Source organism: Anser anser, assembly GCF_964211835.1.
Source record: "Anser anser genome assembly, chromosome: 1".
Classification (NCBI taxonomy): domain Eukaryota; kingdom Metazoa; phylum Chordata; class Aves; order Anseriformes; family Anatidae; genus Anser; species Anser anser.
Genome location: NC_139720.1, coordinates 167,199,874 through 167,216,304, shown reverse-complemented (window position 1 = coordinate 167,216,304; position 16,431 = coordinate 167,199,874). Strand labels below are relative to the sequence as shown.

General features: G+C 44.0%; 2 protein-coding genes across 6 annotated transcripts in view; one reads left to right on the top strand and one right to left on the bottom strand.

The window, feature by feature from the left end:
* Positions 1–2,107: 2,107 nt before the first annotated feature.
* On the bottom strand, positions 2,108–3,395 carry KCTD12 (potassium channel tetramerization domain containing 12). The gene has a single exon (XM_083820577.1). It carries the CDS (start codon positions 3,243–3,245, stop codon positions 2,244–2,246), a length of 1,002 nt encoding a protein of 333 aa, XP_083676703.1. The 5' UTR covers positions 3,246–3,395; the 3' UTR covers positions 2,108–2,243.
* A 100-nt stretch (positions 3,396–3,495) lies between these two features.
* Positions 3,496–16,431, top strand: part of ACOD1 (aconitate decarboxylase 1) — a 35,257-nt gene continuing 22,321 nt past the window's right edge. Inside the window, exons 1-3 of one of the 5 annotated variants that reach the window (XM_083820555.1) lie at positions 3,496–4,176; positions 4,885–5,719; positions 12,121–12,212. The gene's annotated coding sequence lies outside the window, so the exon portion shown is untranslated. Of the gene's footprint in view, positions 5,720–12,120; positions 12,213–16,431 lie in introns of all 5 variants that reach the window. The other 4 variants (XM_083820554.1, XM_083820557.1, XM_083820556.1 and 1 more) reach the window with 4 other exon arrangements.

Below are 16,431 nucleotides of genomic sequence, written 5' to 3'. Positions count from 1 at the left end.
AACAGAAACTAGAAAAAGACAGTCATTATTCTTGAGAATGACATTTTAAAGACCTAGTAGCTGTGATCCATATCCTTTCACTTGTGGTATAAATAAGTTATGCACAAAGAAATCATCTCAGAGTAAGGCATAGGACAAACAGGTTTCATTCTGTCTTCAGGTGTATTGGCCTCTCACTCTACCTTATTGCTCATCTAACATGACAGGTTACACATTTCTGTCCTTTTAAAAATACCCCATTATACATCTATCTACAACTGGACAACATTCAGAGCTTTCTTATGTGCATCATCACTTTAATCACACTGATAAACAATCTTGCTAAAATAAAAAAAAAAACATGGCTATGCAAATTATTTTCAGTTTTACACAATTGTACATGTACTTAGTGAAAGACCAAGTGGTGCACACAAACACTAAGCACTGAAACTCAATGCATACGTAGCTACAGCTCTTTTCAGAGGAATTAAGCTTTTAAAAATAAAAACCTACAATGAAATTCTTTGGTTAGATACAAGTGCTAGCAGTATTTCTAAATTTGGGGTTAGAACAATCTGTTATTCAACAGTTTTAAAAATGCAACTTCAACCATTAATATGCTAAATTCTTCAATACTCAGGATATATTTACGATACTTTTCTGTTACTGTCTCAAATGGACAACACAGGTTTCAAAATCAAGTTCAGGTTTTAAAGTGCTTTTGTACTCAAATCTTCAGGAATTTATTGGAAAGAACTGCTTCATTTTCCATACTGTAAAAACCACTACTCAGATTATATGTTCCAAAGCAAGCTACAGCTGCCTTCTCCTAGAAAGAAAGACTGTTAGATAACATGAACACAGCTTTAAAGGGGTAATTTCCCCTGAAGAAAGCTGACATTGTTCTTGTTTTCATAAGGATGGGGCTTAATGCTTTCTAAGAATGACTGTGTCTAGGAAGAGGTACTGAACTCTCAGCAGTGTCACTTTCCCAATAATACTGCCATGAAAAACAAGAAACTGTTTCTTAAAAAAAAGTTGCTTCAGCATCGATTCTGTTGGCTTCAAAGTTTTACAGCACTAAAATGACAAAACAAAGTAATAAGCAGGGTGTTCTTGATTATAATTATAACGTACATCTGCTTCAATTCAATATACGTGATTTCACCTTCACGGGAAGAAGGCCCTACCTTCACAATAGCAAGCCTGGCTGTTATCTCACCCGTCATTTTGAGGGTGTTCAGGGAAATATGCATTGAATTTTCGATGCATATTGCAGACAGTGACTTCAAGAGAATCATAAGGACTTCACACCACCCATGAAAGTTACAATGTACAAGCATTTTAGGTTTTCAAAGAGTTGTCACTTGACCTTTAGTGGGCACAAATGTGTCTCTGAGGACACTTTACAGTTCCAAGTGGTTCATTATCCAGGGAATCAGTCCTTTCATATCAGCCTCACGCACGTGCTACGCAGGCCACGGCCCAGTTTAACAGCCTGGAAAGTTCAGAGGTTTAGGCAGAAGAGAGGGTATGGATATGGATGCAACTGGTCACAAAGGGTCACACACGCACTTCCTGCAAAATTATTCATCTCTACAGGTTAAATGTGAGCTGCTGCACCAAGCCTTCACAACCAGGTATCACTTTCAGTCATTCACAGGTTGGCATCGCTTTTGGAAGGTGAAATAAAATGGACCACTGCAAATCTGCCAAACAAGGCAGAACCTCAGTGGGAGTATGGGGATGAGAAAAGACAGCTATTTGTTGTGCCACCTTCAACAGAAGTCACTGAAAAGCAACTGGAAAAAAATAAGTTCCTTGGCCCCTAAACGACTGTTTTTTTTTAAATATCCCACCCTGGCAAGGCTACTACCCACCACCTCCCTCGTGCAAGGAGAGGCAGGAGCTGTGCACACACACACACCTTCCTGGGATGGGTGTTTGTCTACCATTGCTCTCCCTCCCCGCTACCACCACAGCTACTGGGGGCTGTGAGGGGGGAAACAGCGGTGCGAGAAGAGAGAGGGCTGCCGGGCTGCGACATGGCGGCCAAGGCGCCACAACATGGCGGCCCAGGCGGGACACGAGATGGCGGCCAAGGCGGGACGTGACACGGCGGCCCCGACGGGACGCTACATGGTGGCACCCCACCCCCGGGGCTCTCGGGAGGTGCGTGCAGGAGCAGGGGGCTGCAGGGGCTGGGGGCGAGGAGAGCGAGGGGCCACATCCCGCCTGCAGATCCTCCTTGCGCCGGGCGGGGCTCAGTCCCGGCAGAAGACGTACTCGGTGTAGCTGGTCCAGATCTTGTCGTCGGCGGGGCCGCCCTGCTCGGGGGCGAAGGCGCAGGTGCCGGTGGAGGAGCAGGCGGCCATGCGGAAGCCGGCCTCGGAGAGGCGGTCGAAGGCTTGCTCGAGGAAGTTGAACTTGAGGTAGTAGCGGGCGGTGTAGCGCTCGGGGGGGCGGTCGGGGTCGCGGCTCTCGTTGAGCGTCTCGCCGAAGACCTCCTTGGCCAGCGCCGTCTTGCCGCACACGGTGATCCGCGCCACCCGGCGGAACTTGGCGTCGGCCTGCGCCTCCCTGCCAATGGTGTAGGAGCCGCGGTAGCCGATGGTGATGTACCCGGAGCGCCGCCCGGCCGCCCCGTCCAGCGACTGCGAGGGCGTCAGCAGCGGCCCGCCCGAGGGGCTGCGGCTGGCGGTGGGCGACGGCGCGGACGCCCCGACGGCGGTGCCGCCGCCGCCCCCTCCGTCGGCCGGCTCGGCCTCCAGGTAGCCGAGCAGCGCCGGCGGCGGCTCGTCGGCGCACAGCGAGCCGTCGCGGGGCAGGGCGGCGGGGCGGGCGGCGGCGGCGGCCCGTGCCTGCGCCAGGCGGCGCGCCAGGTCGGGCAGCTGGAAGTACTCGGCCTCCCGCTGCAGGCGGCTGCGCTCGGGGAAGTGCTCGGGCAGCACCAGCTGCAGGTCCCGCAGGTAGTCCAGGATGTAGCGGAAGAGGAAGCCGTCGCGGTCGAGGAAGAAGCGGCCCTTGCTGTCCCGGGGCAGCTCGCTGGGCTGCTGCTGCGAGAACATGCGCCAGAGCAGCGAGTCGCGCACCGACACCACGGTGCAGCGCCGCGTCACGTACACCTGCCCGCCCACGTTCAGCTCCACGATCTCCGGGAAGGACGACCAGCCGCCCGCACCGCCCGCCGCCGCCGCCCCGCTCCCCGCCGCCGGCGAGACGCCGCCGCCGTTGGGCAGCCCGCGGGCGCTGTCCGCCAGGGCCATGCCGGAGGGAGCCCGCCGCCGGCGGGGAGCCGCCGCCGCCGCCGCTCCTCCTCCTCTTCCTCCTCCTCCTCCTCCTCCTGCCGCCGCCGGAGCCTCCCGCCCCGTCGGTGCCTGGAGCCGGGCGGCCGCCGCGCTCCGCTCAGGGGCCGAGGAGGCGCCTCCGTCGGGCTGCGAGCGGCGAGCCCCGGCGGCGGGGCCGCGTTTATGTAGCGGGAGGCGGGGGAGGCTGGCGGGGGGCAGAGCCGAGCGCGGGGAGGGGACGGAGACGGCGACGGGGACGGCCGGGGGACCCTGCGTCAGCCCCGTCCCCCCGCCCCGTCCTGCCTCCCCGCCCGGCGCGGGGCAGCGGCCGCCCCGCGGACCCCTTTCCTTCACGCGGGAGGGAAAACGGCCCCGGTCTTGCCGTACCTCAGTCGTTTATGCCGAAGTGTAGGAGCCGTGGGAGCTGCTGGAGCATGTCCCGCTGGGTGGCACCGGCATCGGGGCTCGGCTCCGGCGGAGCGAGGCAAGGCACCGGTGGTGGGAGAGACCCCCGAGAGGATGGGGTGTCCTCCGGCCACATGTGGGGCAGCGGTTTGTCGTGAGAGCATGGCTCCTCGTGTGTGCGTGTGGTTATGTATGTAGCTGGGTGCCCTTACAGCTGGGATTTAATTTGGATTAACTAGGTACCTCAGGATCTGCGTGAAACATAAGCACCTATTTAAAATGCGTTGGCAGAGAGCATTTAACTTACGGTTCAGGCTTTTGCTCGAATTTCATCTACCTTTCCGTGTTTCTCTACAAGCAACTGCAAAGAGCTGCTGCTTTGGTGCACTCAGTTGCTCTCCTCTGGGAGTTTAAGCGTGCTTTCTTCCTCGAGAGAACAGCTGAAAGGACAAGGAGGTCTGAGGAGTGTGAAGGCAGCAGGCAGTGCTTTCCTTTCCTTTCACAGGTGAGAAAGAAGCTGTCTCTGCCCTGTCCTACTGTAAACACCGTAATGCATCGGTCCACGAACTAGAAATCAGGAGATGCAGAGGCAGGGTTAAACGTGCTTCAAATACTGAGAAATGTGTGTGGAAGGAAAGGCAAATTAGTTCTCAAGAAGCAAGCTAAATTTGCCCAAGAGAAGAAGAGGAAGAAGAGAGGGAGTTGAGAAATAAAAGTTTTGAAAAGGGAATAGATGACAAAAAAAGAACAATGTGTTGCGAGAGAGCTGACAGAGGTATTGTGGTCTAAGGAAGGATGTGCGCTTGGAGCACCGGACACTCGGAAGTTACAGGAGATTAATCTGAATAAATCTAAGCATAAGGTACCAGAGATCTGGAATATTGCTTTTTCCATGTGGAAAAGCAGGCTGCCAGGACTTTGACCACCATGTATTTTCATCTGTGGGAGCAAAATGGCAAATTAGGTTAATCTGATATTTTGCTGACATTTTATAACAAGCGACTTGTTTCCATCTCGCTCTTCCTTATTTTGAGAGGAGTAGGAGAGAGGTTAGAATCGTAGTTTTGGAAGATCAGAAAAAAAAATAAAAAGGCTGAATGAACTTGATTTGCTACCCGTTTAAAGATACAAGTTTGTCACTAGATAAAAAGGGAAAATAACATGACTTAACTGCTAGCACACAGGGGATCTTTGTTTTGTTTCCTTATTCTAGGGACAATTCACCAGACTAAAAGCACTTGAAAACTGCACATTGTGTTTTGCTGGTAACAGCTTCATGGAGTCACTTTTGCCTCTCGGTTTCTTAATCTGGTGTGTTCCCCCCCACATCACCCTGCTCCCGGCCATACTTAGCAAGAAGCCACTTCAAGAGCCTCCCACAGGTTTGTATTTTAAACTCAGCTTCCCTCGTGTGGGCTCTCTATTGAGAGCACTGTGATTAAACTGCACCCAGAAGATGAGATCATATAATACTCGTGAGGGCAATTATTCAGAGCAGAATTTGCAGTGGAAGATTTTGTATGTACCAGCAGGCAAGTCTTACAGATGCTTCTGTATAAATGGGATGTTTAATTCATCTGTTAATTAAACTTAATTTCCCTGTTACCGAGTGTTAACGTAGGCTAACAAAAACACAGCAGTAACATATGCATTAAACTTGAACTTCTTATTTGACCCGAGCTATTTGTTAGATCTGAGAGCAGACTTTAAGACCTGAGCTTAATGAATCTTCCCGCTCGTGTTTTCAGAAGTTTCACAAATGAAAAAAGATGCGCTATTCCTTCTGACATCAGTTCTCCAGAGCTTTACCTCCACTTGCCTGTCGGCTGGTGGGAGGCCAGAAGAGAGGACCCATGGTGCTCCCATGTGGCACCTTATGATTTCCAAAGCCATGCACCTTGTAGGGGTCGTGGGACACAGCTGCAACAAGCACCTTGCCTGGGCCACCGTCCCAGGTCTTCCTATAGGGACACAAGCTGATCCACCCCACTGCAGCGTGCTGTGCTCCAAAGTGCAAGCTGCCCCCTGACTCGCCTTCCCAGAGAAAGGTACTGTTCATGAATCTTGTTCACCAGTCCTGGGCAAAGACCGAACTTGCAGTTTGTCACTGAGATAGCTATCATTTTCTGGGCTTAAAAATATGCACAGCAATGAAATATTTGGTTTGAAGCAACCTCTCTTCACAAAAATTATCTTCTCTGGGCATCTTGCTGCAGCTTTATGCAAGCAAGATTATGCCTGGCTGCGTGGATGTGGTTATTGAAATTTATGTCTTTAACGTTTTTTTCAGAAGTTTCACTAAATACTCAACTATTTTTTTCCTCCATTTCCCATCCCTTTGTATTTGGCTACATTTATCTCCAATGAGGAGAACTGGACTTCATCCAGGGGTACTAAATGGATAAATGCAACTATTTTCATGTATGTGTCAGTCACCGGTTGCATAACACAGCCATAATCTCAATGTTTTATTCTTATTTTGTGTGGGATACGCAGTGAAATATTAGTATGTGTAACATTCAAGGATGCCACACAATGACGTGGTAGGCATACATCCCCCGTAAAGAGAGTTAAATATGATCTAGTAGACAGGCTAGGCTTTATGTTGATAAACGTGCTGTTGAATTTCTTTAACTGTGCGGTACCGAGGCATTTCTGAGCATTAGCTGCTTCAGGTAAGACGGTCATATTTCAGTGTTTGCTATTAGCTGTCTACTGGGACTAGCTGTGTTGGATGCATGCTGTTTCAATCTGATAGGATCCAGCAACTTTTCTTCTTTTAGTATTTTGAGTTTTCACTGTGTTGTGAGTTTCTGGGGTGGGGGGTAGGTGCGTTTGTTGTGTCAATGTTTAGAAAGATGTTTCCATCACGATTCCCTGTAACGCGAGCGTGGGATGAAGAACGAGCCTGTTTTTTCTTTGCATTTTGGGTAGCGCATCCATGGGGGGTAATCTGGTGCAGATTTACTCAAGCAGGACAATTTCCTTCACAAACCGTAGAGGAAGGGTAACACCTAGTGGGAGTAAACCCACATTGCAATTAACAAATGTAAAAGGCTCCAAAGTATTGCCAGCACGACCCAAAATACATATTAAAGAAATGCCTTTTTAGTCACAAAAAGTAGAAGTAAACTATGATATTACTATATTTGGCTTTTTCCTATGAATCTTTGCAAAGCAAGAACACATCCCTATTCTGAACTATAAGTGGTGGTTAGTATTTATTATTTCTCCAAGTCTGTGTTATGTGAAATGGTATTACTTCGTTTAGAAAATGTCTGTTTAGACAAGATTAAATTGTTTTACAGTTTAATACTGCATTTAGTAAATTATTCAGCCTCCTGCATAAAAACAGCAAAAGGGCTTATTGACTTAAGCTGAACTAGATGCTCAACTATGCTCATTAAAGCTTCGTAATCTTGCTTAGAGGATGCAAGAAAAATAATGTGTTAGTTCCACAGCAGAGTTTATTGTCTAAGAGATGGGAACACTTCACATATTTGGGACTTAGATGCTCTCTCAATGCATGCAGTTCATTGACAGTCAGTGGATGGCTGTGAGCTGAGTCCTTTCCTGTTTCTGAATCGTTGCTCAGGGTTAAATTGTCAGGCTCTGTGTTATATTCCAGTGATACCAAGTAATGTTGCCAAAAAAACTTGAATTGTGTGTTATTCCACGCAAAGACAGAAGAATTCTCCTTCAAAACAGAGTGCTCTGTGCAAACTCAGTCTCATGTACTGTTTATAGCTGGACAACACAAATACACAAATCCATAGATTTACATATTTCTTGGTAAGTGTAATGAAAGCTATCTATGAAGTTGTATCTGATAATATCTGTTAGTAAAGATTATTATGGCTGTGTGTTTGCATATATGATTGAATATGTTTAGCTGGAACTGCATGTTCTAGGAGGTCCAGCTGCTATGAAAATACACGTGTTCAGGCACGAATGAAACTGAAGCAAGAATCATAAAATAATTCGGGTTGGAAGAGAATTTCAGTGCTGAAGCAATGAGCTTCTGCCTATGTGATACAGCCATTGCTCTGAAGAATTTTGTGAGGGCAATCCTCTTCAGAACCTGGGGGAGAGGGAGGGAGGGAGCGAGGGAGGGAGGACAGACAGCCACCAAGTCCATATTCTGTGCCCTTGGCTGATACAGAGCTACTACCAACTGTAGCTGAGAAACATAATCAAGTCAGGAATTAGTGAAGTTCAAAGCCATACTAATTTTCTTCAAGCACGCTTTCCAAAATTTGAATTTTCAATGTCATGATGACATGCAGGTTGTTTCTTCCTCAGTAAAGAAGAGCATCAAAGAGGACTTCTGCACAAATCTTGAGCATCACTGAATTTGTAGGACACAAGAAACGAGGCTGTGGACCTTTCACCAAATGGGGAAGTATCCCCAACTTCCTCTTTCCAGATGATATCAAGGAAAATGTGATGATTGAGTTCCTGTTTCCCTGCTTTAGTTATCAGGAAGTTACAGCTCTGTCAGATACCAAAAAAAGCAGAAGACAGTTATGTCATTTTATAATATGTAGTGGTGTAATATTTTACATGCACAGCATGTGTGGTTTTTCTCCTGTGCTAAATTATTCATCATCCCTATGGAGTGGTTTTAAGCCGGTGTTCTTTCTGTGAGCCTTGGCTCTAAGAGATTAATTTTCCATATCGCTGTGAAATGTTTCATTCACATGTTCAAATCTTCCCTTGGCAATTTTTCTTTCTGTGAATAAATAGCATTCTGACCCAGCTTCTACCTCAGTAATGACAGAAAGACAATCAGACCTTTGCAAACACGAGTAGAAGCTACATCGATCTTCTATATCAACCGTCAGCGTGGGTCAACAGCCTTATGCTGTGTCCTAGATTTTGACTGTATGAGGATTCAATAAAAGAGTGTCTCCTAATATGGAAATTGTAATTCATTATCTATTTTTAACACAGCTAATTAGGATATCAAAAGCAACCTCTACTCCCACTTATTATCAGCCTGCCTTCCTCTAGAGTCTGTCAGGCTTCAGACTAGTTTTTAGTGTGAAAAAGCACATTTTTTTATTATGAATACCACTTTCTCATTGTGAGAGGTAAGTGTATGAGATGTAAGGGTACTGGCAGTGCCTCTCAGTACTGAAGGCCACAGGGTAAGAAGTGAAGGCAAGAATCAAGGATCAGGAAAGGCTGAGAGTGGTCCAAAGCCAGAAGTCAAACCTTGGAAGGAAGCTCAAATCAAAAGATAAGAGCATTGGTTTGCAAAGGAGCAAGTTAAGAACTGCCCCTAAGTCTGTTCCTTTGAGAAGCTAGTCACAAGGGTGGTGTCACTCGGGGGCATGAAATTTATCCAAGAGAAAATACTTTTTAATGTAATTTTCAAAGGTTACAGGTCTTGCTTAAATCCTTGCTTGCAAATCCTTTTCTTAGTTCTGAAACGTTTTTCTTTTAACAGAAAATTTCAAAATATATTGATTAATCTTTCCTACAGCGTGATTCTTCAAAGATAAAGTAGTTAATAATAAAGACTGGTGACAATGTGTTTCAAATCCTATCTGTTCACTTTAGCTGTGATTTTAGCTGTGATTTAGCTGTGGGTTATACTATTCAGTAACATAGCTCTTTTCAAAGTCATATTTCTGGTCAGTGAATGATAATTAATTTGTTTGCTTTGGTTTTCTGTCACTGTACCAATGTAAGCTGTGCTTAACCACTATTAACTCTTTAATTTAGATTAAAATAAATTAAATGGTATAGTTGCTTTAATGGACTCTGCAGTTGACATTTGCTTTGTTCTCTTTGCATCTTTTTCTATTGAAATTGATGTAAAATTCCTATTATGTTTAATAGAAGAAATACCACGGTCCTTACCAGGAATGCTTACAGTATCCATTAAAATACAGATGGGAAGAAAGCCCAAAGCAGTAACTTTAGTATAAATAAGTTGGCAACTGATTTTTGACAGGACTACCTAAAAAAATGTTTGCACTATTTTTTTTTTTTTACCTAACTTTTGATTGCAGAATTGAGTGTACTGATGTCAAACCCTGCTTGTTTTACAAAGTACCTAAACTAACGAGCAATATTAAACTGGGAAGGAGTGAATGGTTTGACAAAGGTTATTTAGTATCTCACAGTTCCCTGCTTGCTAATGTACCCTCAGGTTATCAGTCCTGAAGGATGCTTTGGGTATGGCAGCGGTGGGCCCAGCTTTCTGCTGGGCTCCATGAGTGTCCACCAGACTTCATCTCCTCTGACACAGACCGAGATGCAGTTAATGAGGTCTCATTAGAGCCTCAGTGTTCACCTTCCCACCTGGGAGATGAAAAACAGAATTTATTTGCACACACACAAAAGACACTGTACTGTTAGGATGCCCAAACTGGTTTCTGCTTCTTTGGCCTCAGAGTGTAGGCCCCGCTGCATGGTATGCAGCTCCACCAGTTTTTGGCTGCTCCAGACATCCTGGAAGACATCCATTTGGTCAGGATCTCACTGAAGTACCCATCACTCGTGGCCATAACCATGGTTCATGCCAGTGGGGACATCTGTGAGTGAAGGCTGTCAGTAGATGTGCTTAGCTCCTGCAGGCAGTGCATCTCAGCTGCACAGCCATGCCCAAAGGAGGTGCTAGACCTCCTGCTTGCTGACACCCTCCCTGACCCACCGCATAAACTAACACGTCGTAGCAAATACATTTCTTTTTGCACGCTTGGCAGGGAAAATGATGTGCTGCCTAACTGCTGAAAATCTCTGCCTAGCAAGTGAAATAGCAGGTCAGCCTCTGCTAGCACCAAAGCTGAGTTTGGCAGAGCATTTCATTCACGAAGTGCCAGCCCTCATCCTCTGCAGTGTTTCTCGACTTGCACTCCTACCGCCTTATCCACTGCAGAACCCAACTTGAGTTTTGGCTTGGACTGAGTTCTGTTTTTTCAAGCCAAGCTCGAAGAAACTTGGAATCAACTTCGTCAGGCATAGCTGATGGTTCCCCAGCTTCCCGATGTGCCGTGCTAATGAGGTGTTATTGCACAAAGTAATGAAAAGCAGCTGTTTCCTACCTGTAAATTAAAACTGAGAGTTGCTGCCGTTCATTTGGAAGTAAGATTGACATGGCTGTCTTCCTTCCTAAGGAAGTTTACTGCATGTATTTTGCTCTTTAGTTGTAGAGGCCAAAATGGGATTAAATTACTGTGTCTAGAAAATTCTGAACGTGCTTTCCTGTTCCAAGTTTACATGAAGGAATTAACACTCTGCTTACTATTTCCTGTAAGATATTATCTGTGTACAATATCTGGGATTTTCAGTCGTGTATGTAAATAAAAGTAATACATTATTTCTTAAAATGAACATACCAACAGAGTAAATGTCTGAGAGGTGCTCAGGATGTTCAGAAATATATGGAACAAAGAGTGAAAGTGTTCAGATTTAATGAAGTTTTAATGAAGCAAGCATCTGAATTCTCAAACAAATCACAGCCACTTAACTGCAGTAGTCTGCAGACTCTTTAAGCCCTCAAGAATATAGGAATTAGATTTTTAAGAAGTGCTCCTCTCTTTGTATACCTGCAAGCTGTTGACAAAATAAAGATTGCTCTGGCTTATGAATACAAATCGGGGGGATCAGGTAGCTAAACAGAGGAATTATCTTCCCCATCTCTGCAGCAAGACAACTGCAGGAGTATATGCCATAAACTTTTGCTATCTTGTAAAGATCTATACCCATGCAAAGGGACCTGTTTGTTTTCACTTTGTAATTGTTCATGTGTGTTGTGTATGCGTGCCTTTTGCCACACTGCCATCCTCAAAAAATGTAATGCTTTCTTTGTTGTTTGTTTTTAACCATATGCCACAAATCTATGTCGTGTTAGAACCAATTCCCCTAAATAATTCCCTTTCAAATAAAACGAGCAAAAACAATCTATTTATCTCAGGGAGGTTAAATCACATAGAAAGAGATTGTGATTATAGGTTGGATCTTGGTGAAGGGGAAGCTTATCTGAGAGGCAGGAGATAAGCATAAAACCTGCAGTCCAAGTGGCAAAAAAGCTAAAAAGCTTCTGGAATAAGAAAAGATCTCTTTGTAAGTCAAGACTGTCTGTGACTGGCAATCCGAAAAAAAAAAAAAGAATAAATTGCCAAGCATAAGCATGGGGGAAAAGGAGAAGGGAAAAAAAAATTGAACATATAGCTAAGAAAAAGCAATATATGTACAAAGGGGAGTGATAGCAATTCTTTCTGGATTTTACGAGCCTTCAGTTGCATATTTTTAATGTTATACTGGTTACAGTTATAGAGTTACGGGAGTTAGATAGCCATGTCTTTAGAATTGTGTATAGGTAATAAATGTGGTTATTCAGACCTGTTTGATAATGGCGTTATTTTAAAGAGTAAAATATTCATCAGTAATGTATGCATGTGATTCCTCTTCCTGATCTCTCAGTCTCTGTCCTCAGGTCAAGGCTCATGAGGCTGTCCCCTTGACTTCTAATGGAAAGAGATGACGTTTGGGTCACTGCCTTTTGACAACAGTAGATTTACTAGTAAGGTTTGTTCTATGTACTTAGTCCAAATATTGTACCTTCTTGCTTTTACTGTGATGGTGCAGGTTTTTTCCATCAGCTAGAGTGAATATATTCCATGCACCTGTTTGTTTGGTTTTGTGTGTGTTTTTTGTTTGTTTGTTTGTTTGGGTTTGGTTGTTTTTGTTGTTGTTTTGTCACTGATCAAAAATTGTTTTGATACTGTGCTTTCTCTATGAAGAAAAAATTGGTTTACTAATCTCAGCCAGATATCATCAGTAAGCCTACCGAGCACTTACACTTTACAGATCACAGATCACGTCACCTTGAGTTAACAACCGGCTTGTTCCATTCACTTGTTCTGTATCTTATTTTGGGTTTTCTTGTAGGATTTAAACATCTCCTCTTCTATATAACATTCAGACTACCTGGGGCACAAACACTAGGTTCTGTAAGAAGCTTTGCCACTGTGTAGAAATTCTTGGTTCAAGAAGCAAAGCTAATTGGAGGTCTTAGTCACACAATTTCCACTTACTTTAATTGGAGCTGTTAGGCCAAAACTTTCCCATACTTTTGACTAACTCAACCTTTGTTACTATGCAAATCATAAATCCATCCATATGTCTTCTGGCAAATTGGTGCAGAGGAAGCGCAGCTAATTTAATTTGTTAATCCCCACCCCTAAAGCACAAACATCTATCACCTGAGCTGGTTAGGCAGCTGTTAGTTTTGTGCTCTTTCAAGCTGCTGTGTTTGAAAATCTGACAATATATTGGTAAATGGAGTCTAGATATGTTTTGTCTGCTAACACTGCATGAATAGGCAAATATGTACAAATTTACCCATGTAATTTTCTCTTAACGTAAACTTTCTATGCTTGTAAAGTTAGAATTTCATAGCAGCCTATTACCCCATCTTACATTTAGATTTCTTGATTTTTCTGTCATGTTTTACATAGTCTGAGAGCATCACTTGTTTAATGTTCTAATTTGCATTAAGATTCACAGTAATTTTCTTTAGAAAGGACTGAGTATATTCACAATGCTTTGGCACGGCAAGCCTCCTGGCTCAATGCGTCCAGACCAGGATGTGGTCAGAGATGTTTCTGCCAGGACATACCAGGCACCAGGCTGCCCAGGTGGCAATGCTGTTGAGTCACTGTCTCACGGCTGAGAATTGTGTCTGTCTGCTGAAATACTCCTCTGCTCCACTCTTGTTCAAACCACCAGCAGGGTGGTATAGAGCATATAAACTGGACTGTTTGAATTTGCACCAAAGAAGGAAAGGAGCACGCTGTAGGCACTTGTCTCGGTCAGCATTTTTGCTGACACCCTGAAGAGTTCCCAGGCTACCAGCAGGGCTCAGGCTCATGTATGTGAATGATTTATGAGCAAGGACTATAACAGGGACAGATGAATGGGCTCACAAAGCAGTGTTAATACACCACGGGTGGAGAAGCAGTAGGCAGCTTGACTTGCCAAGCGAGGATGATCCTGATTCAAAGTATCAGAAGACAAAGTATGAGCAGGTTGTAATGCCACGCTGCGTGCCAAGTGCTCTGACTAATGGGAAAAATCAGTTTTCTTTAGAATCTAGCACAAGGAAGAGTTGTTCCAAAAGCCAGAAAGCAAATCTTTCCTCGTGAAATCCACATGCAAACGTAAATACAGAAGTTGACATTTTGGCGTCTCTCAGCTCAGTTCCCTGTGGTTTCGGCCAGGATTTCACCCAGCGTGCAAGACTGCATGCATTGTATGCATGCCTTTTCATATACATTTATTTATTTCATCTAAACATTTCTGTGGGGAAGATGTGAAAATTCAAATTTCCCAAATACTACAGTGTTTTTTCTTCAAAACTTGCGCAGTTGTTAGAGAAAATCACCGTCACTTTTATGGTTTCTGGCAACCTCTTCAATTAACTTGTTGAAGTATAAACTCTAATCAAATTTATTTAATAAAGTCTCATCTAGAGCTCCAGTTCATCTTATCTATCTCATAAAACCCCAGTGTGGTTTCTTTAGCACTGTCTTTGTAGTAATCCTAGAGCTCCCCTTTGCTAGTCATGTCTGTCTTGACCTTGTTAATCTTGACAAACCGTGTATTTTGCTAGCTCCATCTCCATGAAACTTTAGAATATCAACAGTTGTTATTAGTATGTGCCGAGGATGTACTGTTGTAGCACAAGGAATTCTGTGATGGTTTCTAGTATCACCTTAAAATAATAACTCTGTAGGCACATTTCTGGCAGTGTTTATCAAAGGCAAGACTTCTAAGATTCAAGCTGATCATTTCAGTTGTAGAGGACAGGTGATGTAGAAAAAAATATAAATGCAAGCATTCTCACTCCTAAGTCATGCGTTATAACGTTTTTCGTCTTGATTTTCCTTTGTGTTATTCTATTATCACTCTTTCTGGCAATTGTCCATCATACCTTAAGGACAGTATTGTTAATCTAAAGCCTTAATCGGGTGAGATGCTGACTGCCTACAGTTTCACTACATTGCTAACAAAACTCCTTCCATTGAACTAGCCAAAGATAACAGCATCAAAGCATGTGACTAAGCTGCAAAACAGAGATGGCAAGATGGCTTATTTTCTTTTTGAAACTGTGACAGCAAAGTAATTCTGGCTTATTTTATTCCCTGATGTTTTGAGAAGTGTACAGTTACTATGACAGTAATTTTTTATTATTATTGTTATTGTATTCAATTTACTTTTGCAGAAAATGTAATTTTAATAGTAAATACCAACTTTTAACCACACAAAATGTGGTTCCTCTGATGAAAGTAAGACCCATGTCCCTGGGAGCAGTAGGTGGCAGTGCTGTCTGCTCTCAGTTTTTAAGGTCCTGCAGTATCATAACTGAAAGAAGCCATTTCATGAAGCAGGTTTAATAGCTCAGATTCCTGCAAGCAGAGGCACTTTTGCATACAGACAGTGCCAACTCATCAGGGTGCTGGGAACTTATCTTCCAAATTCTGAATAGCATCATTCTCTTGTGTGAAATTCCTCCCAGTTAGACATCTGGTGTTTGCTTCAGCATATGCAGTGAGGAGTATAGGTGTGTAGGTGTGTAGCAAGGAGCAAAAGTGACTCTTCATAACTTGTATTTTTAACCCAAGATTTATCTAACTGAGGAACTGTATATCCTTACTGATGCTATTGGCATTCACCTCTGGCTTAGCCCTTATGGTTGATCAGTTGACATTTATTTCTAGAGCTTAAAAAAAATGTTACCACTTTTGTGCAGGTGTAAACTTATACTGGAAATTGTTCCAGAATCACTTGGCTAATTAGCAATCACCTTTATTTCAGCTCTTTTCTCAGCAGCAAATTCAGCAGCAGTGTCATGGACAGGAGCAGAGACTATGAATGCAATAACACTAGTGTCACCAAAATAAAGAGAATCCCTGGCCTTTTAACATTACACCCTGAAAAGACACGTCTGTCAAATTGGATACTCTTGGGAATTCCACCTAAGATTCATTTTCAAATTTATTCCTGTAAGTAAGGGCATGTGATGAAGTAAATTTTTTTGGAAGTTTGGATGAGAAGTGGTATTTTGGTAAATCAGCTGAGGAAGTGGTTCCTTCAATAAGGGCAGGCAGAAGTGGGAGAAGAAAATGAAGAGCTTGTACTGACCTGAGGGTCAGTGTCAAGACAGGGAGGGGAGAGTACTCAGGCATGATGCTGCTTTGAATGCACAAAGTAGATGGACCATATCTGGCAGTGGGGTAAGAGAGAGCATCAGCACAGATCAGCGCTGAATGAGTGACAAGAAATTAAATGAACGCCCATTACACCACCATGCACATAGGCCTGGAGGAGTTGCAGACCCCTCTACAGGGTTTTCTGTTAGCATTTTATTCTTTCCTGTTCCATGTACCAGCTGTTCTTGTCCTCATTGAATTAGCCCTGTGATAGAAATATGCCTCTTGTCAGTCAGGCAATCACGTCCGTGTATTACTGCTGAATCAGGATCATGATTTTAAAATGTGTGACTCACAACAAAACCTCAGAGGGAAAAAAAAATGGAAGCCCAGCAGGGAGAAATGTGGGAGAGTCCCTTATCAGGTAGAGGAACAGACTATGTTATGATGTATGTGCAAACTGCAGCGTTCTCATGTGCAAACAGAAAGAAGATGCTAATATTAAGGGGCAGAGTGGGGGCCAAGGGAAAAAATAAATGATGGTACATGTCACAAGGGGTTGTCAGCACAGCCTTATGACTAGTTAGTTCATA